At 48.9% G+C, this 26,588-nt stretch overlaps 1 protein-coding gene across 1 annotated transcript in view; it reads left to right on the top strand.

The window, feature by feature from the left end:
- LAS1L (LAS1 like ribosome biogenesis factor) overlaps positions 1-26,588 on the top strand; it is a 64,200-nt gene that overhangs the window by 30,540 nt on the left and 7,072 nt on the right. The window contains exons 6-9 of the mRNA XM_075323896.1: positions 10,182-10,228; positions 12,318-12,424; positions 13,805-13,890; positions 15,028-15,234. Of these exons, the coding sequence (XP_075180011.1) occupies positions 10,182-10,228; positions 12,318-12,424; positions 13,805-13,890; positions 15,028-15,234 (447 nt within the window). The remainder of the gene's footprint in view (positions 1-10,181; positions 10,229-12,317; positions 12,425-13,804; positions 13,891-15,027; positions 15,235-26,588) is intronic.

Here is a 26,588-nt window from a genome sequence, read left to right as displayed (position 1 = left end):
TTTTTGATTTCCTGTACACACGGTGCGTTTTTTTTTTTTTCATGAGGTTTTTGGTGCAGATTTTGATGCAAAAAAAACCTGCAGCATGTCAAATTATTGGTCAGGTTTAGCAGCATTTTTTTCACTGTGGTCAGGGTTAACAATTTTAGACTTTGTAGGAATTTATTGGCAAAGAGAAAGATAGCTCCCATTAGTTAATTTATTCTTACATTATCAGAAGGATTACAAAGGACCAACATAATGTCCCCAAAACATTCTGGTGCATTATCCTAGAACTACAACCAGATTAACAAAACAAAAATTTACCATCATTTGGACTGGGAGACTGATCAAACCATGATCCCAATTATTTACACAGAATTAGACTGGAAAAAGACTTCACAATAGTCGTAATCAAATGTTCAGCGGTTTTCACAAAGCTTTCTGCTTCAGTTCTTATACTAGCATTTTGTTGTATTAAGTCTTGACTGTTATGAAGAGTGATTTAGGAAAAATTGCAAATGTAAATCAACCATTTATTGGGTCATCAAGAACTTCAAAGAGTAAGGTTCAATTATTGTGAAGAATTCTTCAAGGTGTCCAAGAAAGTCTAGAAATTGCCACTGGATCAGTGCAACATCAGTGCAGAGCTTGCTCAGGAATGGCAGCGGTCAGGTGTCCATGCACAGTGATGCAAAAAGGTTTGGAGGCAAGCCTAGTGTCATGGAGGCCAACAAAGAAGCCACTTCTAACCAGGGAAGACCCAATGGACAGTATAACAGTAGGTACAGAGGACTGGTGGGGTAAAGTTATTTCAGACTGTTTGGGCCATCTGGAGAAGGAAAGGTGAGTACTACCATGAGTCCTGTGTCATGTCAACAGTAACGTATCCTGATACCATTCATGTGTGGGGGTTTTCCTCCCAAGACAGTGGTCTCCCTCACAATTTTATCTAAAAAATGCATTTATGAACAAATATATCTAATCCCCCTCCAAGATCAACTTCTCCCAACAATACAGGAGCAGTTTGGCGATGAGCCCCCGTCACATTTAACGACTTACCAGTGATCCTGAAAAAGATGTGACCTGATAAGGATCGCTGGTAAGTCGCTGGGAGGTCGCTGGTGAGATGTCACACAGTCAGATCTTACCAACGACGCAGTAATGATCAGCGACCTGTATAACGATCTCGGCGGGCGTTGGGACTGTGTTAGGAGATTGTTGGTGGGCATCAAACACAGCGATGCGTCCTGTCCAGCAGGACATCGCCTTTGAAGAAAATGGTCCCAACCATTCAGCAATGACTAGCGATCTCACAGCAGGGGCCTGATCGCTGGTAGGTGTCTCACATAACGAGATTGTTGCTGCGGCACAGAAACTGTGATGCAACAACGATCTCGTTAGCGATCTCGTTGTGTGTGACAGGGCCTTTAGCTTTTTCCAGAATTTGTGATCCAGCCTCAGGGGTACTTCTCACATAGCGAGATCGCTGCTGAGTCACATTTTTTGTGACGCACCAGTGACCTCATTAGCGATCTCTCTCTCTGTGTGTGACAATAAGCAGCGACCTGGCCCCTCTGTGAAATCGCTGCTCGTTACACACAGTGCTGGACCATTTTTTAGTTGTTGCTCTCACACTGTGAAGCACACATCGCTGTGTTTGACAGCGAGAGAGCAACGATCTGAATGTGCAGGGAGCCAGCGTCTGGCAGCCTGTGGTGAGCTGTAACCAAGCGAAGGGCTTTGCTTGGTTTCCCAATATTTTACCTTGGTTACTAGCATCCGCCGCTCTCAGGCTGCCAGTGCCGGCTCCCTGCTCCCTGCACACACAGCTATGGTACACATCGAGTAAATAAAGCGGTTTGCTTATTAACCCGATGTGTACTCTGGCTAGGAGTGCAGGGAGCCAGCACTAAGCGATGTGCGCTAGTAACCAAGGTAAATATCGGGTAACCAAGCAAAGTGCTTTGCTTGGTTACCCGATATTTACCTTAGTTACCAAGTGCATTATCGCTTCCACGCGTCGCTGGGGGCTAATCGCTGGTGAGATCTGCCTGTGTGACAGCTCACCAGTGACCATGTAGCGACACACCAGCGATCCTGACCAGGTCAGATCGCTGGTGGGATCGCTGGAGTGTCGCTAAAGTGTGACGGTGCCCTCAACCCAGTGCACAAACAAGAACAAAAAAATTGTGATAAAACTCCAAGCACTGATTAGATAAGATTGGGAAGTCAACAGTCAAGACTTGGCCCAGGAGTTCATATTCAGCATTTCAGGGAAGATTCTAGAAGTCTTGAACAATAAGGCAACACTGTGTAAATACTGAGTCTTTATATTAACTTGATTTATTTGTCTGTAAAAAAAAATCAAAAACAAACAAACGCATTGTTTGTTCTTCAGTAACCACATAATTAAAAGATCTGAAGACACAGAAGCAACAAAGTTTTGTGAAAACCAAACTTTTGGCCTCACCTGTACTTGCTGCTTTTTATGCCAAACATGTTATCATCACATCATTTTTTGTGAGGTTAATTAAAAATCATTAACTACAAATTGGGGGGGATAGCACAGCCAATCGCTTACTGCAAATGGCCACAACAGCAGATACAATATAGAATAATTTTGTATCATGATGGCAATAACTAAAATTGGAGACAAGTTAAATTAATGACAAATGAGGCACTGATATGAATTATTGGGTGACCACTTCCCTGAGGGTCATTCTCCGAACTACACCACTTGTTCTACCCAAATACATAATCCATGAATCGCTCCCATATTATGCTATCTATGTGCAACAAGTAAGTTTTCAATTACTTGCAGATATATTAATGCAGCACAGATACCAGTAAATACACTTAATTGTCATTCAAAGTTGATGGAATCAGCAAATGGCTAAAATTTTACCATGTATCCATAACATTTTTAACATCCCTCAGGACAAACCTATAGCAAAAAGCTCCTGGGATGGTAAATATCTGACCCACCTAGGATGCCACTATTGATGATGTCGTAAAAAAACACAACAAATAAACAAAACAGTAAATGGCGTGTACAATTTCTATTCTATGGATGCTTGCCCACGATCAGTGTTTGCAGCGGTTTGGACGCAGCCTGCTTCAGCTGCGTCCAGAACATTGCGTTGTACAGTACAAGCACAGTGGATGGGATTTCTAGAAATCCTGTGCTTGTTTTTTCCGCAGCAAACACTGACCTGCAGTGCATCTTTCCAGACTACAGCATGTCAATTGTTTGCTGCTAAGTCACAAGTGTCCTCCATAGGGAGAACAGAAGCAGGAGACCGCAGCGCCTTGAACCCTGATCGTAGGTACAAGCAGCTGCGGTCTCCTGTGGAGGAGACTCATGGCCCCACAGGTCAGGACCCGCTGCGTCCAAGACAGAGTCCTGATTGTGGGCACATACCCTCAGGGGGTAGACAGTGGTCCTCCCACACTGAGAAAAAGAAAAATGCAAGTCCATATGAGCCAAGGTGCATAGATATTTCCACCAAGCCACGTTTCGTCCTGACACATGCTAGCAGTGTGGCTATGTGTTAGCTGTGACAGAGGACCTTATTCCCTGAAAGAGAGAGTGTCTCCTGAAGAGTCCTTCCAGACGAAACGCGTCGGGACACACATGACGGGTCTGTCACTGCAGGGGTTCAGTCTAGCAGAACCAGCTGTGGCCTGTCCTTGTAAGGATGGGAGTCTTTGGGTTTTAGTAGGGATTTTAGTTTCCCCAGGATTTGTTGGGGTCAGTTTCATTATTTGATAACTATTGGCCCTGGCTTGGTGGAAATATCCATGCACCCTGGCTCATATGGCCTTGGGGAGACCACTCCATTTATCTACTCAATATATTGTACGTGGCTGACCACTGTCACTGTGAAAATCTGAGTATTTTGTGGGTGTTTTTTTTGTTTGTTTTTCCCTTTCCAGTGTGGGAGGACCACTGTCTACTCCCTAAGGATAGCAATTGTACACTTTGTTTACTGGTTTTTTGTTTTTTCTTTGTCGCTCCATTGGGAGACCCAGACAATTGGTGTATAGCTTCTGCCTCCGGAGGCCACACAAAGTATTACACTTTAAAAAGTGTAACCCCTCCCCTCTGCCTATACACCCTCCCGTGCATCACGGGCTCATCAGTTTTTATGCTTTGTGTTGAAGGAGGCACACATTCACTCAAGCTCCCATTTTAGTCAGCAGCAGCTGCTGATTGTATCGGATGGAAGAAAAGAGGGCCCCCAACAGGGCCCCCGGCATGCTCCCTTCTCACCCCACTAAGTCGGCGGTGCTGTTAAGGTTGAGGTACCCATTGCGGGTACAGAGGCTGGAGCCACATGCCGTTTTCCTTCCCCATCCCTTAGAGGCTCTGGGAGAAGTGGGATCCTAACCGGTCACCATTCACTGGGACCGGGCTCCCTCCGCAGCCCCTGGGGGAATCTGCCGGACAGGAGACTTGGTATCATCAGGGACAGGCCCTGCATCTAAAGGTACTCTGTGTCCCCTTGGGGACGGTGCATGGAGCGCCTGTGTCACAGACGCTGCAGCGGCTGCTGTTTATTTGTGACGACCGGGACTACCGTGCCGACCGCGCCTGTTTGCCGGCCGCGTTATTAAATTTAGTCCCCGGCTTCATGCGGCCTAGTACCATAACTCCCGCCCCCGGGCCTGCCAGTCAGGGGTAAGGGCGGGACGGTCGACTGGACGTCGGCAGTGAGGCCTGGAGCATACTTAGGTGTCCTCCTCCCCCTCACTGATCACTGTGGGGCACCAGATTCCCGCACTTTATTAGTCGCCGCCCACGGCTCCCTCCTCCCCTGAGAGCTCCGGCAGCCATTTTTACAATCACTTCTGCCATGAATGCCGTCCTGGACTCTGCGAGCCGTACAGCGGTAGCGTCCGCCAATTCGGTGGCAGTCCGCAGGGCCATGTGGCTACGAGAATGGAAGGCAGACTCTGCTTCCAAGAAGTTCTTAACCGGTTTGCCATTTTCTGGCGACCGTTTGTTTGGCGAGCGATTGGATGAAATTATTAAACAATCCAAGGGAAAGGACTCGTCCTTACCCCAGTCCAAACCAAACAGACCTCAGCAACAAGAAATTCAATCGAGGTTTCGGTCCTTTCGGCCCTCAGCCAGGTCCCAATCATCCACGTCCAACAGGCCACAGAAGGGCCAGAGGAACTCTGATGCATGGCAGTCTAAGTCACGTCCTCCAAAGACCGCCGGAGGCACCGTCTCCAAGGCGGCCTCCTCATGACTTTCGGCCTCCCCAAACCGCATCCTCGGTCGGTGGCAGGCTCTCCCGCTTTTGCGACGCCTGGTGGCCACATGTCCAAGACCGATGGGTGAGAGACATTCTGTCTCACGGTTACAGGATAGAGCTCAGCTCTCGTCCTCCGACTCGTTTCTTCAGAACATCTCCGCCCCCCGAGCGAGCCGATGCTCTTTTTCAGGCGGTGAACACTCTGAAGGCAGAAGGAGTGGTGATCCCTGTTCCCCTTCAAGAACGTGGTCGCGGTTTTTACTCCAACTTGTTCGTGGTGCCAAAAAAGGACGGATCATTCCGTCCCATTCTGGACCTCAAACTGCTCAACAGACACGTGAGAACCAGACGGTTTCGGATGGAATCTCTCCGCTCGGTCATTGCTTCGATGTCCCAAGAAGACTTCCTAGCATCAATCGACATCAGGGATGCTTATCTCCATGTGCCGATTGCACCAGAGCATCAACGCTTCCTGCGTTTCGCCATCGGGGAAGAACACCTTCAGTTTGTGGCACTGCCTTTCGGCCTGGCGACAGCCCCACGGGTCTTCACCAAGGTCATGGCATCCGTGGTGGCGGTCCTACACTCTCAGGGCCACTCGGTGATCCCTTACTTAGACGATCTCCTAGTCAAGGCACCATCCCGGGTGGCATGTCAACACAGCCTGACCATTGCTCTGGAGACTCTCCAGAGGTTCGGGTGGATCATCAATTTCCCAAAGTCAAAATTGACACCGACCCAATCTCTGACTTACCTCGGGATGGAGTTTCATACTCTCTCAGCGATAGTCAAGCTTCCGCTGGACAAACAGCGTTCGCTGCAGACAGGGGTGCACTCTCTTCTTCGGGCCCAGTCACACCCCTTGAGGCGCCTCATGCACTTCCTAGGGAAGATGGTGGTAGCAATGGAGGCAGTTCCCTTTGCGCAGTTTCATCTGCGTCCACTTCAATGGGACATTCTCCGCAAATGGGACAGGTCGACGTCCCTAGACAGGAACGTCTCTCTTTCACTGGCAGCCAAAACCTCTCTTCAGTGGTGGCTTCTTCCCACTTCTCTGTCGAAGGGAAAATCCTTCCTGCCCCCATCCTGGGCGGTGGTCACGACGGACGCGAGTCTGTCGGGGTGGGGAGCGGTCTTTCTCCACCACAGGGCTCAGGGAACCTGGACCCCGACGGAGTCCTCCCTTCAGATCAATGTTCTGGAGATAAGGGCAGTGTATCTAGCCCTAAAGGCGTTCCATCGGTGGCTGGAGGGCAGGCAGATCCGCATACAGTCGGACAACGCCACGGCGGTCGCGTACATCAACCACCAGGGCGGCACACGCAGTCGTCAAGCCTTCCAAGAAGTTCGGCGGATTCTGCTGTGGGCGGAGGCCACAGCCTCCACCATCTCCGCAGTTCACATCCCGGGCGTAGAAAACTGGGAAGCAGACTTTCTCAGTCGCCAGGGCATGGACGCAGGGGAATGGTCTCTTCACCCGGACGTGTTTCAAGAGATCTGTTGCCGCTGGGGAACGCCGGACGTCGACCTCATGGCGTCTCGGCACAACAACAAAGTCCCGTTATTCATGGCACGGTCTCAAGATCACAGAGCTCTGGCGGCGGACGCACTAGTTCAGGATTGGTCGCAGTTTCGACTGCCTTATGTATTTCCTCCTCTGGCACTGCTGCCCAGAGTGTTACGCAAGATCAGGTCTGACTGCCGCCGCGCCATCCTCGTCGCTCCAGACTGGCCGAGGAGGTCGTGGTACCCGGATCTGTGGCACCTCACGGTGGGTCAACCGTGGGCACTCCCAGACCGACCAGACTTGCTGTCTCAAGGGCCATTTTTCCATCTGAATTCTGCGGCCCTCAACCTGACTGTGTGGCCATTGATATGGGGAGATAAGGTATGCACACCAGTGACTATGGAAGGGGAATACATGCAATAGCAGAAACTGCCGTGTGAATACTGACATGAAAAATTCAATAGCTATGTGTAAGAATGAAATGTGAAAAATGGAACCTGCATTACTGCCATGAATATATGAATAAAGAGAAATTTAGCTACTGAATTGATCAATGCAATAGAGCCCTATTGCATTGATCAATTCAGTAGCTAAATTTCTCTTTATTCATATATTCATGGCAGTAATGCAGGTTCCATTTTTCACATTTCATTCTTACACATAGCTATTGAATTTTTCATGTCAGTATTCACACGGCAGTTTCTGCTATTGCATGTATTCCCCTTCCATAGTCACTGGTGTGCATACCTTATCTCCCCATAGTGATGTTTTTTAGGTTTTTTGCACCCAGTTCAGACATAGAATGGAGTTCCAAACGTTATTCCTTAATGTGTGGCCATTGAGTCCTGGCTCCTAGCGTCCTCAGGGTTCTCAAGACGTCATTGCCACTATGAGACAGGCCAGGAAACCAACGTCCGCCAAGATCTATCACAGGACTTGGAGGATCTTCTTATCCTGGTGCTCTGATCAGGGTTTTACCCCCTGGCAGTTTGCCTTACCCACTTTTCTTTCTTTCCTTCAATCCGGAATGGACAAGGGTTTGTCTCTCGGCTCTCTCAAGGGACAAGTATCGGCGCTTTCCGTGTTTTTTCAAAGGCGTCTAGCCAGGCTTCCGCAGGTCCGCACGTTCCTGCAGGGGGTTTGCCACATAGTCCCACCTTACAAGCGTCCGCTGGAACCCTGGGATCTTAACAGGGTGCTAACGGCTCTTCAGAAACCACCTTTCGAGCCGCTGCGGGATGTCTCTCTATCACGTCTTTCGCAGAAGGTGGCCTTCCTAGTGGCAGTCACATCACTTCGGAGAGTGTCTGAGCTAGCAGCGCTGTCATGCAAAGCCCCCTTCCTTGTGTTTCACCAGGATAAGGTGGTTCTGCGTCCGGTCCCGGAATTTCTCCCTAAGGTGGTATCCCCTTTTCATCTCAATCAGGATATCTCCTTACCTTCTTTTTGCCCTCATCCAGTTCACCAATGTGAAAAGGATTTGCACTTGTTAGATCTCGTGAGAGCACTCCGGCTCTACGTGTCTCGCACGGCGCCCCTGCGTCGTTCTGATGCGCTCTTTGTCCTTGTCGCTGGCCAGCGTAAGGGGTCGCAGGCTTCCAAGTCAACCTTGGCTCGGTGGATCAAGGAACCGATTCTTGAAGCCTACCGTTCTTCTGGGCTTCCGATTCCTTCAGGGCTGAAAGCCCATTCTACCAGAGCCGTGGGTGCATCCTGGGCATTGTGGCACCGGGCTACGGCTCAGCAGGTGTGTCAGGCGGCTACCTGGTCTAGTCTGCACACTTTCACAAAACACTATCAGGTGCATGCCTATGCTTCGGCAGATGCCAGCCTAGGTAGGCGAGTCCTTCAGGCGGCGGTTGCCCACCTGTAAGAGGGGGCCGTTTTTCGGCTCTTTTTAACGAGGTATTCTTTTACCCACCCAGGGACTGATTTTGGACGTCCCAATTGTCTGGGTCTCCCAATGGAGCGACAAAGAAGGGAATTTTGTTTACTTACCGTAAATTCCTTTTCTTCTAGCTCCTATTGGGAGACCCAGCACCCGCCCCTGTTCCCTTCGGGCTGTTTGTTCTTTTGTGTACACATGTTGTTCATGTTGAATTGTTCTTTTGGTTCATGGTTTCAGTTCTCCGAACATCCTTTGGATTGAATTTACCTTAGACCAATTTAAGTTTCCTCCTTCCTGCTTTTGCACCAAAACTGATGAGCCCGTGATGCACGGGAGGGTGTATAGGCAGAGGGGAGGGGTTACACTTTTTAAAGTGTAATACTTTGTGTGGCCTCCGGAGGCAGAAGCTATACACAAATTGTCTGGGTCTCCCAATAGGAGCTAGAAGAAAAGGAATTTACGGTAAGTAAACAAAATTCCCTTCTTTTGCTATATCCTCAATAGTGGCATCCTAGTCAAGTCACTGTCAAGATTCTTGATATGGTGCAAGATACTTCCTATCCTACGAGCTTTTTTGTTTGTGTTTGCCCTGTGGGACGTTAAAAATTTTATGGATATATAATAAAAGTTAAAATTTTAGTAATTTGCCGATCTCTCTCTATATAATTGTTTTGCCAGCACGTTTGATAACATGGACAACCCCTTTAATATAGATGCGCTGTCTGCTCTCCTAGCCTTTCTGTTAATCATGAGATTAATAACCTGTTTTGGCGTAATGGAGTGTGTTTGGTTTTTTTTTTTTTTTTTTTGTTTTTTTTTTTTTTTTTTTAAATGATCTCCAGTAATTTATAGTTAGTGTTTTGATCTAAAAACTGAAATAAGAAAGGGGGGGTTCCCACACATGGTGCCTTTTTTATCCAGTGGTAACAGAAGAAATTATTTTAGGTGCGCTAACCTGATACACTTGTGTAAAGACACAATTGCTATCAACACGTAGTATGACCGGCTGCTGCAGAACCCATGGAAACAGCAATAGAAGTGGGTGGATGAAAAGGATTAATCCGCGCTGCCTGAAGATCGATGGAAATAAAAGTATCGGAGTTTATTGTTCTACGCGTTTGTCATGTGACCCCCCCCCCCCCCACCTCTTCAGGGTCAAAATCAATAATGTACATTATTCATTTTGTTCCTGAAGAAAGGTCGCATGACTGAAACGCGTAGAACAATAAGCTCCGATACTTTTATCTCCATCGATCTTAAGTGATCTTCTTCTGGCAGCGTGGATTAACCCTTTTCACCCACCCCCTTCTATAGGTAGTGTTTTGTGTGAGCTGTGCTTCATGCATTCTATTAGCGGGGGATATTTTGCTTTCCTAGGGGGGGTTCCACCTACCACTTCTGCAATAAGTGGCATGCTGTTTACCCTCACTTGTGGCCAGATTGCTTCACCAGGAAACAGATAACATTTAATTCATGCTCTTTTCTCCTCTCAGCAGATAACGTTGTTTAGTTCTTTATTTATTGTATTATTTCCTTACAGTGAAGCTGCGGGAGGCGTTACGGTCCTACAAAAGTGAGCAGTTTAAGGTACTGTCCCTGCGTCTCTTCCTTGTACTCGCCAGCAGTGCAGGGTTATTTCCCAACAGTCACATCAGTGTCGTATAAACGGTCTAATCATTTGTATCCATGAGGGAATTTCTTGCAAGGGGATTTTTATAATCATTAACTGTGCAGCTTGCATAACGTAAAGCCCGAAGAGCTAAAGCACCACTTCAGCAGGTTTTTGCTTTTCCAGTGCTGGACTGGTGCTTTTAATCTATAGTCCCTGCCTCTGGGTTTGTATTTGCCCAACAACGTCTCTTTGGTCCTGTGGCGCCATCTTGTGCCTGTAACATCTGAGTGGCCAGAAGCAAGAAGTTATGTCACAAGGTCCCAATACAAGTCTGAGGGCCAGAACGAGGCTCTCATAGACTTTCTATCAAGTATTGACCCTTCCAGATTACTGTGTGTATATATAAGAGCCCAGGCCGTTTTGTATAACTTAAAAAACTCTTATAATATTCACCTAGGGATTGGTCCGGTCCGATGGGTGTTGCTGCTCTCTGTTCCAGCACCTCTCTGCGGCAATTGCCATCCTTCTTCTATCCAGCCCACTGTGGATGATGCGTCCCATGTCATCCACACAGGCCGGCATTGCGGTCCTGCTCAGGTGCACTTTGATCTGCGCTGCTGAGGGCAGATCAAAGTATTGTAGTGCGCTTGTGCGGGCGGTCTTTAACCTTTCATCGCGCCTGCACATTACAGTACTTTGATCTGCCTTCAGTAGGGCAGAAACAAATACACGTGTGGAGGACTGGAATGCCGGCCTGTGTGGATGACGTAGGACACCTCATCCACATGGGGCTCAGGAGGAGGAGGTCGGCGATCGCCAAAGAGAGGAGGCACCGGACAGAGAGCAGCGACATCCATCCAAACAGACCGCCCCCTAGGTGAGTATTATAAATGTTTTTTTATGTTATACAGAGCGGCCTGGGCTCTTCTATACAGCATTCTGGAATACTTTATATAAGAGCTCACTGACAGTGGCTGCAGCTCATAAGGGAAATACCTTGTGACAGGTTCCCTTTTAAGAAGAAATCAGCCATTGAGTTCACTGACCCCCTTCTAGCACTAAAATACATAACCTCTATCTGTGCCTCAATGATCTGCTCCTTTTGGGCACAAGGTCAGGACGGCTCTATTTTTATCTTCGGATTTTATGTACATGCTGCGTAAAAAAAGAAATTAGTGCAAAAATTGACTTTAAGTGGATTCCACCCTCACCATTGTATGGGGTGATATTTATATCAGGTCTTTATGAAACTGTCGGATGTGCTAAAGCTTGAGACTTTACAAAAAAATACTTTTCATCCGGTGTGAACATACCCCTAGAAGCTCCCCTCGTGAATGCAGAGAATGCCTACTATATTTTTTCTAAATTTGCTCAACCTTACAGATCCTCTTTATTTGTCACCCATCGTTCCCAAAACACAGAATTAAGACGCGGCCAAAAATAACTTCAATCTGCCAGTGAACAGTAAATCCCGTTAAGACATGAAGGTGATTGATTTCTGGGTTTACAAGCTGTGGGTAGCTGTTTTCCGCAGACGTGTTGTCAGGGGCTTCACCGGTTTCACTGCTGACGTTTGATGCTCAATGCCTGGTTTAGCATGGCTCCGGTTACAGCTTCCCGAATGTGCAAATCATGAAGTCACTTTCAGCAGGTTTTCCTGGAAACCAAATCATTTGCATTTCACATCAGCAGTGGGGATGTTCTCTGCTCTCCGAAACACTGTAACTAGACCACTCCATCATCGATGATGGCTGAGGAGTCCACATTGCCCCGGTGTGTGAGGGCAGGGGCCTGTTCTCTTCTGGCGGCTGAGCGGCCGGTCGCTGAGCGGCGTGACTCAGTGTGGGGGAGTGTTTATCTGCCTTTCAGTTATTCATATGGCTCTATTCCAAAATGGAGAGTGGGGGGAACGATACTGTACCACGGTCGACTCATCCTTGGCTCAGTCCATGAGAATCCCACAGGATTATGGCATAATACGAGCAATAAAAACAAATCTCATCATGTGTTTTGTCCTCATAAAAATAAATGTTATATATAATTCCTATTTTTTTTTAAATACAGATTTTTGGAGACTTACATTGTGATTCTGCATCTCTGAAACCATGGGCCGCCACGGCTAATCTGGAGTGGATTATAGCACAAGTCTCAGAACTAGTGCAGCAATGCAGGTAATGCCGGACGTATGCTTGGGTGTACGCGCTGTATGAAAGAGCGCTCGGGCTCCGTTCACATGCAGTGGAAATGTTTATGCCCAAACACCGGAGCTGCTGTGGTCAAATAATGGCTTCATATAGAGTCACTTAATTTTGCAGGCGAAATGGTGGATTCACTGCTAAACTATATAGACCTTGAATAAAGCGTTCCAGGTCTCTGTGGCTGTTGGCGCTGATCGTGGCTGTTGTGTGTGACCATATTCTTAACTTTTTTTTCACTGAACAACCCCTTTATCACCTATCTATAAGAGAGGTGTTAACTCATTGACCGCTGAGGGCCTGATTGCTGGCACCCGAACTGATTGGCAGAACAAGGTACTTTAATAATCCCTATAAGTCCTAAGACACACTGCATGAAAATCGGTGCGAGTGGAGTGCGATAAAACATTGCATTGCACTCGGACCAATATTAGCCTGTGTGTCAGCGCACATCAGTGATTATTTTCTCAGCCCTAATCAGACCGAGAAAACAACCGCAGCATGCTGCAAGTGTAATGGGAGACTTTCTCTCACACCCATTCAAGTCTATGGGGCGAGAGAAAGATCGCACTGCACTCGTGGTACACCGGTGTACACCGAGTGCAGGGCGAGAATCGCAATAGCCGGCTGCGGAGGAGAGGGGGAGATAAATCCCTCCCTCTCATCCTCGGTGCCGGCCCGCCCCTCCTCAGTGCTGGCCCGTCCCCCGCAGCTGAGGTCCGATCGGACCTCAGTCGCAGTGACCCTCGCATGACACTTGGCTCCTGCTGTGCTGCCAGCGTGAGCCGAGTATCATGCGAGGATTGCATTAGTCCCTGTGTGGCCCCGGCCTTAGAATGGAGCAGCAGTGCGCTTACTCTCTGTGGTGCTGCTAACCACAACACTCGGCATTTTCTGGCAGCCTCCTGGAGCACGAGTTGAGTGACGGTTAGGCATTAGGCATCCGCAGTGCTCCCCCCCCCCCCCTCCTTATTTTGGAACTTGGAATAAAAAATGTTTTCTGCTAATTGTTGCGGATCACAAGAGTCCAAACCCTCCTGATCAATAAGGTATAGTGTAATCCTGTGGATGCCTTATGGCTTACTTTTACAGAAACCTGTAAAGTGACTTTCATCTCACAGCCTTTTCTTCTAAAGCCACCATAAACATACAAGCTTGGAACAAATGATTATTTCAGTGGAGAGCCTGGAAAGTGCCCTATAATGATTAGTTACTGAACAATTGTGCCCCATATGGCACTTTAAGAGTATATTTTAGAAAGCCACCAGCTAGCGAGTCTTGATAGCGGTTGATAACCAGAATATTTGGGGAGGTCTCTGCATGTAGTAAAATGTCTTCTGTTTTTTCTCCTCCCAGAATTCGGACTGCAGTAGATGTTCTCCTTGAAGACTGTTTTCTTGTACCTACAGGAAAACAGCTAGTGACCCTGAAGATAGAGCCAGGTAGTGTATACAGTGCACGAGACGTAATACTGAGGACGTATGTTACACAAATAGTAGTTCTTCTCTTCTTTGTGGTCAGGCCGAGTAGTGTAATGTGCAGCAGTGACTATTAAATCTGTCAAGAAATGCAAGTATCTGTAGGCAAACCGAATTCTCATCGCCAACCTTTCTAACTTCTGATTTTCAAGCACATGGTCATTTTTGCATTTCGGTGGGACTTTTTTTTTTTTTTTTTGGACAGTCCTTATCCAGGGCAAATTGCCCTATCACTCAGCTGTAGGAAGGGGCTACTTATTGCTGTTAAATGTGACACCCACAAGTGTAAACCATTTCCTGATGTCCTCTATTGTCACCTAGTACTTGCTCATTGCAATCTTAACCCCAATCAAGTGAGTGTATATATACAGTTTTGTCCCAATTGCGGATCCATCTCACAGGTAGATTGCATTCATGCATCCATTGCCTATATAGCAGAACATGCGGCCTAATGCTCTGCCCTCACATAAATCTGGTATGGTTATGGTATAAATGTCTGCCCCCAGGATGGGCTCTTACTTATTCTGGCACTTGTTTGTACACAATTTTTGAACCATTTACATGAGTAATATAATTGTACAGTTCTGCCCATATCTTTTTAAGGAGAATATATCAACAGTTTTTTTGTTATTTTAATCTGAGGGCACCACACTGTAGGGGCAGAGAGCTTAATTCCAGGGATCTCGCTAATGGGCGGTGTGCTGTAGTGTTAGCACAATCTGTGTTTTATCAGCAGGAGATTATCACTAGAGGTCTGGGTCTCACCTGCACTGCAGTCATACTATTCCAGTGTAAACCTCACTCCAACCACTGATTGGCAGCTTGGTGACAATGTACAGTGTGCAAAGGAAGCTGCCAATCATTTGTGGGTGGGGTGATGCATAGCTCAACATTCTGAGCACCGCTAGATCTACAGCAGAGAAAACCAACGATGTCTCAAAACTGCACCAAACAATCTAGTAAGTGACATCAGGGTCCCCGCCCCCTATGTCATGCATCTCTCCGATTACATAGCTAAAACCTGCTGACAGATTTCCCTAGATTTCTCCTGGGTGTATTTCCCAATTATTCTACTGACAGTTACTACTCCTATGAATTTAGATCAAGGAGAAGAACTTCGCCTCCCGCGCACCCTCCTACGTTTCTGGCAGCCGCTCCTGAAGGTCCTGCACTCGCAGGCGTTCACCCAGGAGTTACTGGAGATGATGTTTGCTGGCTTAGGAAAGTCCAAGGAGAGGAAGACACAGGCGCGGGTGCACTACCTCAGCTGCTGGATCTCCGAGGTCTTACAAGCCAACCACAGAGCAGGTGTGTGCACATTTTATCTCACGTGTGCCGTCTGTAGTGGGATGCCGGTCTACATATCCCCTGGTGCCGCCTTCAGCAAAGGGAGTGTGGCTTTGTGTGGCTGTTGAAAATTTACAGCAAAATGTGTCAATGAGCAGTGGCATACAGCTGAAGTATACTACTGTGATTTGCTGGGTATTATCATTTATTTGTAAATTTTTTTTATTTTTTTTTTTTTTAAAACCCCAAAAGATGGGGTAGGGCTTAAAGGGGTGGTTCACCCATATTTTTTATTGTCTAGATCGATATTATATTGAGAAACAATGTTTCTCTCAAATACCTTATGTTGTCAATAGTGCCTGTGAGAGGCGCTATTGCAGACCGCTGCTCCCCGTCCAGTGACGTACCCGTCCAATGCTGCCACGTCACATCCGTGCGGCCGGCTGCGTTCTGAGCCCATCTTCTCCCTGCTCCTCCTCCTCCTCCCTCACAGCACGTCTCTTGCTTGCAGCGTTCTGCGAGGAGGGAGGGGGGAGCAGGAGATGTGCCGTGCTAGGAGGGAGGAGGGAGGAAGGAGGAGGAGGGGGGAGCAAATGGGCTGTGACAGCAGTGAAACACCGCTCACAGCTCAGAGTCTGGAAGACTGTAGCTGGCCGCACGGATGTGACGTGGCAGCATTGGACGGGTACGTCACTGGACGGGGAGCAGCGGTCTGCAATAGCGCCTCTCACAGGCACTATTGACAACATAAGGTATTTGAGAGAAACATTGTTTCTCAATATAATATCTATCTAGACAATAAAAAATATGGGTGAACCACCCCTTTAATTTCGTGTGTGTCCCAAGAACAACAATCCACATTTATTCATGTACAAAAAAAACAAACGATAGAGAGAAAATATATCTAATCCATAGAGAGAGGTAGAGAATATATATGTATGTATGTATGTATGTATGTGTGTGTGTGTGTGTGTGTGTGTGTGTGTGTGTGTGTGTGTGTGTGTGTGTGTATTATATTATATTATATTTATTATAGCGCTGTTAATTCCACAGCACTTTACATACAATGGCAAAACTGTCCGCATTGCGGCTCACAATCTAAGTTCCCTACTAGTGTGTTTTTGGAGTGTGGGAGGAAACCTAAGAACCCGGAGGAAATCCACGCAAACACGGGGAGAACATACAAACTCCTTGCAGATAGTGTCCTTGGTGGGATTTGAACCCAAGGACCCCAGTGCTGCAAGGCTGCAGTGCTAACCACTGAGCCACCGTGCCGCCCATATATTCACACATAACAATATTCACTAGACATAGATTACATAGTTTATCTGGAGCATGTTGTCAAAATGGCCGCATGGTCCCTGTCTATGATTAATGCCAAAAATAGTCTGGGCATAAACTCCTATAATAAATAAACCTGTGTGTAACCACAGATTGGCCTACTATATTCTTATAAGGTATGAAGAATACAAAAGCCTTTTATTGCTACAATTACAACATGAAATCATGTAATAAAGTACATTGTAGTGCGATATATCAAGGAATAATCCAGAAAACACCCAGGGAATTGGAGATGGAGGTTCAAACAGTATGCAAAATAAATATATAATTTTATTTTTACATGACACACATCACATAGAATGCAAGCTTGTATGAAAGGGGAAGGTATTGTAAAACCCGACACACACAGGTCAGTGTCGTACTGTCATGTGTGTCTTATATTGAATATAAAGCAGAAACTGTAGTCAATGACCCTGTGTCCAACAAATCATCTACATACTGTGAGACTGTGACCGGGGTTATCTATGACGGCCGGTATGTCTCGCCCCGGTTGTGCTCACTCCATGATAGAAAGTAAATCCACTCTAGGGTTAATCCTGTTTCCCTACAGGCTGAAGGAAGGGTTAAATGGAAACAGGAACGAGGGCAGGTGTGCCGGGTGTGAGGGAGTGAACAGAACTCCCTGAGCTCTCTGCTGGAGAGGCACATGTATATATTGTTGTGGACTTTTTTTTGTTTGGACATTAAAACCGTGTGCTGTGAACCTTAATGCCTGGATCCCGTGTCTTCTGCTGCGCAGCCGACCACGCTACCTCACATATGGTGGAGAATCGGCGGGCATGACAGCCGGTGAGGTGTAGCATCATCCCTGGTGACCCAGCAGCACATGTCCTGGATCCGAGCGGCTATACTACAGCCCAAACCCGGTGACGCCATGGAGGACATACTAAGGCAGCAGCAACAGACCAATGCACACCTGCTCCGGGCGTTGGAACGTCAGCAGCAATCCTTGCAAGCGCAGGAAAAAAGGCACCAAGAACAGATGGTTCTCCTGGCCAAGTCGATCCGTGCCGGACCGGCAGCAACAACCCCGGGACCGGGTGATGACGGCAGCGTCCGGAAAGCGGTGAGACAAGCGTTGCAAAAGATGACCCCGGGGGACGATGTGGAAGCGTTCCTGGCGGTGTTTGAGCGGGTGGCCGAGCGGGAAAAGCTGCCGACCCCCCAGTGGGCTGAGGTATTGTCGCCCTATCTGACGGGGGAACCCCAAAAAGCGTACCTGGACCTCTGTACCGAGGACGCCATTGACTATGTGACCCTAAAAGCCGAAATACTGGCACGGTTGGGGGTGAATACCTATGTACGGGCTCAGCGGGTAAATCAGTGGTTCTATGAGGAAGCCAAACCTGTACGCTCCCAGGCCTATGACTTGTTGCATCTTGTAAAAAAAATGGTTGCAGCCTGACACTCTGAGCCCGGCGCAGATGGTGGAAAGGGTAGTAGTGGATCGTTTTGTGCGCACTTTACCTGTCACCGTTCAACGGTGGGTAGGACAGGGCGACCCGAGTACCCTGGACCAGTTAGTGTCCCTGGTAGAGCGGCATGTGGCTACGCAGGACTTGATACGGGACACTGAGACTTTGCGTACCGCCCGTCGGTCCGGCCCCTCCAAGCCTAGGGCCAAGGACCCACCGCCGACAACGGTGCAGGAGTCCCCTACCGTCCCGCCTGAGGCCGCGGCCGCCAATCCTGAGGTCCGGAAGGTTCTGTACCCTAAACGACAACCCGTCAAGGGGGTTTCCGTCCCCATTAGATGTTGGCGGTGCCAGCGGGTGGGACATATGGAAGCCCAGTGTCCACTCACCACGGAGCCCATGGATTGTGGGGTTACCCGGCGGGGTTCAATGTATGCTCAGGTGGTGTGTACCGCTGACCTGGTCTCCCCAGAGACGGAGCCCCACTTGTGCCAAATACAGGTGAATGGATGTCCGGTTACAGGATTGTTGGATTCCGGAAGCTTAGTGACCCTTGTGCGATCCACCTTGAGGGCTAAAGTAAAGGCCACAGGACGTACCGTGGGGGTGGTTTGCATACATGGGGACCGCCGAGACTATCCCACGGGGATTGTCACCATCACAGCACCTTGCGGTCAGGTGCAACATGAGGTGGGACTTCTTAATACTCTTCCTTATGACGTGATCCTAGGAAGGGATCTGCCCTATTTTTGGACTTTATGGAAGGGACCCCCTAAGTCTCCTCAGATATTGGTCAGTCCGGGACCTGAGCCCTACAATCCTGAATCCGGGACACCTGCCGTAGGGGTCCCCATGATAGGGACAGAATGTGAACCCGATAGGTCGCCCCTAGAGGTATTGGCAGGAGAGGCTGAGACGGTCGAACCCATCCCGGAGTTGGAGGCGTCCCCGGATACGATTGGGACTGCCCAACTCCAGGACCCTACATTAATACATGCCCGGAGTCGGGTGACAGTAATTGACGGGGTGGCACAGCTGCCCGGTGCCCAGGTAGGGTACCCCCATTTCGCTCTTAAGCAGGATTTACTCTACCGGGTAGATGAAATACGGGGCGTGGGGGTAGAGCAGTTGGTGGTGCCCCAGCCGCATCGTCGGCGGGTCCTCGACTTGGCTCATAAACACCTGATGAGTGGCCACCTAGGGGTCAAGAAAACGCAGGAGCGAATATTGCAAAGGTTCTATTGGCCCGGAGTCTTTGGGGAGGTAAAACGGTTCTGTGAAACCTGCCCGGAGTGTCAGCTTACCGCACCCCTGACCCATTTTCGCAGTCCGTTGGTACCGTTACCCATTATAGAAGTCCCTTTTGAACGGATAGGGATGGATCTGGTGGGGCCCCTCGTAAAGTCCGCTCGAGGGCACCAACACATCCTAGTGATCGTTGACTATGCCACCCGGTATCCCGAGGCGATACCTCTCAGACATACTGCAGCAAAGCTTATAGCTCGGGAGTTGTTTGCTGTGTTCTGCCGGGTGGGGTTGCCCAAGGAGATCCTTACGGATCAGGGGACCCCATTCATGTCTAAAGTGACCAAAGAGCTATGCCGGCTACTCCAGATCAAGCAGTTGCGTACGTCTGTGTATCATCCTCAAACGGACGGTTTAGTCGAGCGTTTCAATAAAACCCTGAAAACCATGCTAAAAAGGGTGATTTCAAAAGACGGGAAAGACTGGGATATGATGCTTCCCTATTTGATGTTTGCCATCCGTGAGGTGCCACAGGCATCCACGGGGTTTTCGCCTTTTGAGTTGTTATACGGGCGACATCCCCGGGGATTGTTGGACCTGGCAAAGGAAACATGGGAGCAAGAGCCCACCCCCCATAAAAGTGTGATTGAACACATTTTGGGTATGCAGAACCGCATAAGCGCGGTCATGCCAATTGTGAAGGAGCATTTACAGGAGGCTCAGGCCGCGCAAAGCGGCCGCTACAATAGACAAGCCACCGTGCGGACCTTTAAACCCGGGGATCGGGTGTTGGTATTAATCCCCACGGCGGAGAGTAAATTCCTGGCTCAGTGGCAAGGCCCCTACGAGATAAAGGAAAGAGTTGGGGTGGTTAACTATAAAGTATTGCAGCCCGGTAGGCGGAAACCTGAACAAATATACCATGTCAACCTATTAAAACCCTGGCAGGAACGGGAAAGCCTGATGGCTGTTTTTTCCCCATCTCCCTCCTCTTCGGGTCGATCACCTCCGGCTCCAGCGACCTCCGGAGAGGACGAACCGGAAGTAAGGATTGGAGAAGCCCTCACCAAGACTCAGAGGCGAGAGGCCAGACGGTTGGTTCAGCAGAACCCCGATGTCTTCTCCGAGCTGCCCGGTAGGACCAGTCTGATACGACATGATATTGTCACCGAGCCCCACCTGAAGGTACGCCTAAAGTCATACCGGGTACCGGAGGCTCGACGACAAGCCATATCGGAGGAAGTAAAGACAATGTTACGCCTGGGGGTCATCGAAAAATCCCGGAGTGAATGGGCTAGTCCGATCGTCCTAATACCAAAACCCGATGGCTCCTTAAGGTTCTGCAATGACTTTAGGAGATTGAACGAAATATCCAAGTTCGATCTCTACCCCATGCCCAGAGTGGATGAGCTGATTGATAGGCTGGGACAGGCGCGGTATTTTACCACGCTCGACCTGACCAAGGGGTACTGGCAGGTGCCACTGACGGAGTCCGCCAAGGAGAAAACCGCTTTTGTTACGCCGGAGGGTCTCTTCCACTATGTTGTCTTGCCTTTTGGGTTACATGGCGCTCCAGCCACGTTCCAGAGGTTGATGGACTTAGTGCTGGAACCCCACCAGGCGTATGCATCAGCGTACCTTGATGACATCATTATTTACAGCTCCGATTGGCAGACCCACTTGGAACAGGTACAAGCGGTGGTGGACGCGCTTCGAACAGCCGGATTGACAGCCAATCCCAAGAAATGTGCGTTGGGACTCACGGAAGCCCGCTACTTGGGCTACGTGATAGGCCAAGGAGTGATTAAGCCCCAAATTAACAAGGTTGAGGCGATCCAGAAGTGGCCTAGACCCCTGACCACGAAGCAGGTTAGGGCCTTCCTGGGTATCGTGGGATACTACAGGAGGTTTGTAAAGGATTTTGCGGGACTATCAGCCCCCTTGACGGACCTTCTCAAAGGCAAGAAGTCCGTCATGGTGCGCTGGACTCCGCAGGCCGAGGACTCCTTCCGGGCCCTGAAGGGGGTCCTGTGCGGACAGCCCGTTCTTGTACACCCTGATTTCCGGAAGGAGTTCATAGTACAGACTGACGCCTCAGAGGTCGGCCTGGGGGCAGTGCTGTCTCAGGTGGTTCAGGGGGAGGAACACCCCGTCACCTTCTTAAGTAGGAAGCTCACCCCTCCCGAGCGGAATTATAGCGTAGTGGAGAAGGAGTGCCTGGCGATCAAGTGGGCCTTGGAGTCCCTACGCTATTACCTGCTGGGACGGCAGTTTCGCTTGGTGACGGATCACTCTCCACTGGTCTGGATGAGGTCCGCCAAGGAACGGAATGCCCGGGTTACCCGGTGGTTCCTTTCTCTGCAGAACTTCCGGTTTACGGTTGAACATAGGGCCGGTAGGTTGCAGGGCAACGCCGATGCCTTGTCCCGCGGCCCGTGTTTGATGGCGGGAGTTCAACCCCGCACGCTTGAACTGAGGGGGGGGGTATGTGAGACTGTGACCGGGGTTATCTATGACGGCCGGTATGTCTCGCCCCGGTTGTGCTCACTCCATGATAGAAAGTAAATCCACTCTAGGGTTAATCCTGTTTCCCTACAGGCTGAAGGAAGGGTTAAATGGAAACAGGAACGAGGGCAGGTGTGCCGGGTGTGAGGGAGTGAACAGAACTCCCTGAGCTCTCTGCTGGAGAGGCACATGTATATATTGTTGTGGACTTTTTTTTGTTTGGACATTAAAACCGTGTGCTGTGAACCTTAATGCCTGGATCCCGTGTCTTCTGCTGCGCAGCCGACCACGCTACCTCACAATACATAATCTCCAGTTCCGTCTGTCCACCTATTCTGGCATGCACCGCGGCAGTCACTTGCACAGCCGCAGTTCAAACAATGCTCCGGCTTCCAGGTCCTCACTGCACATATACACACATACAGCAGACACACATGGATACCCCGATCACATACACACAGCGCACATGCATGTATACACTGAACACAGACACACACATGTCTTCACATACATACACACACTGCTGTATACTCACCTGTCCGGGGCCGCCACTTCTGCTGTCAGCACTTTACTGCAGTTGAATGCTGTGTGGCACCGTAAAGCATTCAACTGCAGTAAAGCCATGACCACATCCTGCAGCGGCACCTCTGTACACCGGACGCTATCATGGAGAGGTCTGTGTGCCTGAGGACTTCAAGAAGCAGCTGGAGGCTCTGCGAGCACGGAGGAGAGGTGAGAATATCTTTTATTGTGTGGTAACAATGGCATAATAGGGGACAGAAGGGAACCAGCAGGAGCACATTATTAAACAATGGGCTCATTACTGCAGGGGACATTACTGAACAATGGGTACATTACAGCAGGGGACATCATCCCCCCCCCCCTCCTAATCAAATCCTATGCCCCACCACCAGATTTGTATGCCCCCCCACCACCAGATTTGTATGCCCCCCCACCACCAGATTTGTATGCCCCCCCCACCACCAGATTTGTATGCCCCCACCACCAGATTTGTATGCCCCCCCCCCACCACCAGATTTGTATGCCCCCCCCACCACCAGATTTGTATGCCCCCCCCCACCACCAGATTTGTATGCCCCCACCACCAGATTTGTATGCCCCCCACCACCAGATTTGTATGCCCCCCACCACCAGATTTGTATGCCCCCCACCACCAGATTTGTATGCCCCCCACCACCAGATTTGTATGCCCCCCACCACCAGATTTGTATGCCCCCCCCCACCACCAGATTTGTATGCCCCCCCCACCACCAGATTTGTATTCCCCCCCCCCCCACCACCAGATTTGTATGCCCCCCCCACCACCAGATTTGTATGCCCCCCACCACCAGATTTGTATGCCCCCCCCACCACCAGATTTGTATGCCCCCCACCACCAGATTTGTATGCCCCCCACCACCAGATTTGTATGCCCCCCACCACCAGATTTGTATGCCCCCCACCACCAGATTTGTATGCCCCCCACCACCAGATTTGTATGCCCCCCACCACCAGATTTGTATGCCCCCCACCACCAGATTTGTATGCCCCCCACCACCAGATTTGTATGCCCCCCCCACCACCAGATTTGTATGCCCCCCCCACCACCAGATTTGTATGCCCCCCCCACCACCAGATTTGTATGCCCCCCCCCACCACCAGATTTGTATGCCCCCCCCACCACCAGATTTGTATGCCCCCCACCACCAGATTTGTATGCCCCCCACCACCAGATTTGTATGCCCCCCACCACCAGATTTGTATGCCCCCCACCACCAGATTTGTATGCCCCCCACCACCAGATTTGTATGCCCCCCACCACCAGATTTGTATGCCCCCCACCACCAGATTTGTATGCCCCCCACCACCAGATTTGTATGCCCCCCACCACCAGATTTGTATGCCCCCCACCACCAGATTTGTATGCCCCCCACCACCAGATTTGTATGCCCCCCACCACCAGATTTGTATGCCCCCCACCACCAGATTTGTATGCCCCCCACCACCAGATTTGTATGCCCCCCACCACCAGATTTGTATGCCCCCCACCACCAGATTTGTATGCCCCCCACCACCAGATTTGTATGCCCCCCACCACCAGATTTGTATGCCCCCCACCACCAGATTTGTATGCCCCCCACCACCAGATTTGTATGCCCCCCACCACCAGATTTGTATGCCCCCCACCACCAGATTTGTATGCCCCCCACCACCAGATTTGTATGCCCCCCACCACCAGATTTGTATGCCCCCCACCACCAGATTTGTATGCCCCCCACCACCAGATTTGTATGCCCCCCACCACCAGATTTGTATGCCCCCCACCACCAGATTTGTATGCCCCCCACCACCAGATTTGTATGCCCCCCACCACCAGATTTGTATGCCCCCCACCACCAGATTTGTATGCCCCCCACCACCAGATTTGTATGCCCCCCACCACCAGATTTGTATGCCCCCCACCACCAGATTTGTATGCCCCCCACCACCAGATTTGTATGCCCCCCACCACCAGATTTGTATGCCCCCCACCACCAGATTTGTATGCCCCCCACCACCAGATTTGTATGCCCCCCACCACCAGATTTGTATGCCCCCCACCACCAGATTTGTATGCCCCCCACCACCAGATCTGTATGCCCCCCACCACCAGATTTGTTTGCCCCCCCACCACCAGATCTGTATGCCCACAGCCCCACTCACCACTGCTCCTGACCACACCACTAAGCATACAGATGTTCATTTCACCGCACTCCTGATGCGATAGCATCAAGCCTATTTCTAGTGTCATATAAAAGCAGGTTTATATAATCATGTCATCACACACACATACGGTTCATACCAGCCTGTCTACTTATAGTTCATCTATGAAATAATGAAGGAAAAAATCTGTACAGAGACTTTATAGTTGAAATAGATACAAATTTTATTAAATACAAATTACAAAAGACAAAAGATTGTTGTGGTTAAAATTTGTAGAGACAGGTGATGATAGCCACCAATGATACCCACATACCAACCTGGCACGCTTTACATGTTTAAAGGCAGTCAGAAAGCCAAAAAAGCAAAAACTAGCTGGTCAAAAAGCGAATGATCAACATGGATGCAAACATGCTGCTGCATAAGCCCTGTGCTGAAATAGTAATCTTGTTCACACAGCAAATGTATGTGTGACTGATGTCACAGGGCATCAACCCCCATTATGCTGACCCACTATGAAATATCCACCACGTTATGCAAATATAATTGTGTGGAACATATAGTCAGCCTATGGGAGTCCTAATCCAAATCACCAAGGCTATTGATTGCAGCAGTGTAATTACCGCTCAAAGAAACGGAGTCATACATGCAAAACAGCACAAAGGCAGCCATGTGATCAATCAAAAGGGGTGTAAAGGCTACTGTTCACACAGTAGCACATGCCCATATTTGGAAGCTTCCGGTTTCGCGTCATTCATGGGGCGGAGCCTGATTCGGCTCCTTGAACCATTCACTAATGGCAGGCGCTGTTATAACATGTCCTGGTGGGATAATATATTATTGGACGTTTTGATTGGCCGGGACTGATATGGTTTAGGATTGGATGAGTCTTATTTATAAGGACGCTCTTTTTATTCTGAGACCTACCCCCGGAAGAAGGATTACGAAACCTATAGGTCGGGGTGCCTTACTCTCATACCACACCTCAGGTACGATATTGATCTGTATTTTGATACCATGTGCCACTAGCTATAACTGCACTTTGAGTCTTTACTGGTATTATATTAGGGTGTTGGCACATGATATCTTTAGCAGTCAGTAGCCTTTACACCCCTTTTGATTGATCACATGGCTGCCTTTGTGCTGTTTTGCATGTATGACTCCGTTTCTTTGAGCGGTAATTACACTGCTGCAATCAATAGCCTTGGTGATTTGGATTAGGACTCCCATAGGCTGACTATATGTTCCACACAATTATATTTGCATAACGTGGTGGATATTTCATAGTGGGTCAGCATAATGGGGGTTGATGCCCTGTGACATCAGTCACACATACATTTGCTGTGTGAACAAGATTACTATTTCAGCACAGGGCTTATGCAGCAGCATGTTTGCATCCATGTTGATCATTCGCTTTTTGACCAGCTAGTTTTTGCTTTTTTGGCTTTCTGACTGCCTTTAAACATGTAAAGCGTGCCAGGTTGGTATGTGGGTATCATTGGTGGCTATCATCACCTGTCTCTACAAATTTTAACCACAACAATCTTTTGTCTTTTGTAATTTGTATTTAATAAAATTTGTATCTATTTCAACTATAAAGTCTCTGTACAGATTTTTTCCTTCATTATTTCATTCATATTCTGTATATGGCTTTCTCCATATGCTAACTATGGCACGAGACTTCTCGTGTATACTGGTATTGTTTGTTTATAGTTCATCTAGACTACTGCAGTTAAAGGACCTTTGGTGACAACACAGTCACATGACCATGATGTCACCAAAGAACCTTAACCAGTTTTAACCTCTGGTTTGGCAATGCTGAGGACCCCTAAGAGCTGTAGTCAGTTCACCAGTTCCCATTTCCCACCCAACACCCGCCTTGACTGTAACTAGGGGATATTTTCGGAATAGGGCTTATATTTCAAGCGTACTCCAGAAATCTTGTAAAATCATGCTAGGTCTTATTTTCGGGAAAACACAGTCTGTGTCTGACTGTATATACAAGCCAGTAGAGCGCCTTCACATGGCTGTAATACTAGTCCAGCTCTGTGCTTGGTGCCAATAGCAAAATTTGGATCCCATTAGAACAAAGCTAAAATAAACAATTTACCAAATAAAAGCTTTTGCAGCAGAGTTTCCCCCGGTGTACTGATGGCATTCAGCCTTGTT

Source organism: Anomaloglossus baeobatrachus, chromosome 9 (genome assembly GCF_048569485.1).
Source record: "Anomaloglossus baeobatrachus isolate aAnoBae1 chromosome 9, aAnoBae1.hap1, whole genome shotgun sequence".
Taxonomy (NCBI): Eukaryota; Metazoa; Chordata; class Amphibia; order Anura; family Aromobatidae; genus Anomaloglossus; species Anomaloglossus baeobatrachus.
Note: the sequence above shows the minus strand (reverse complement) of the source record. Positions and strands in the feature narration are given on the sequence as shown.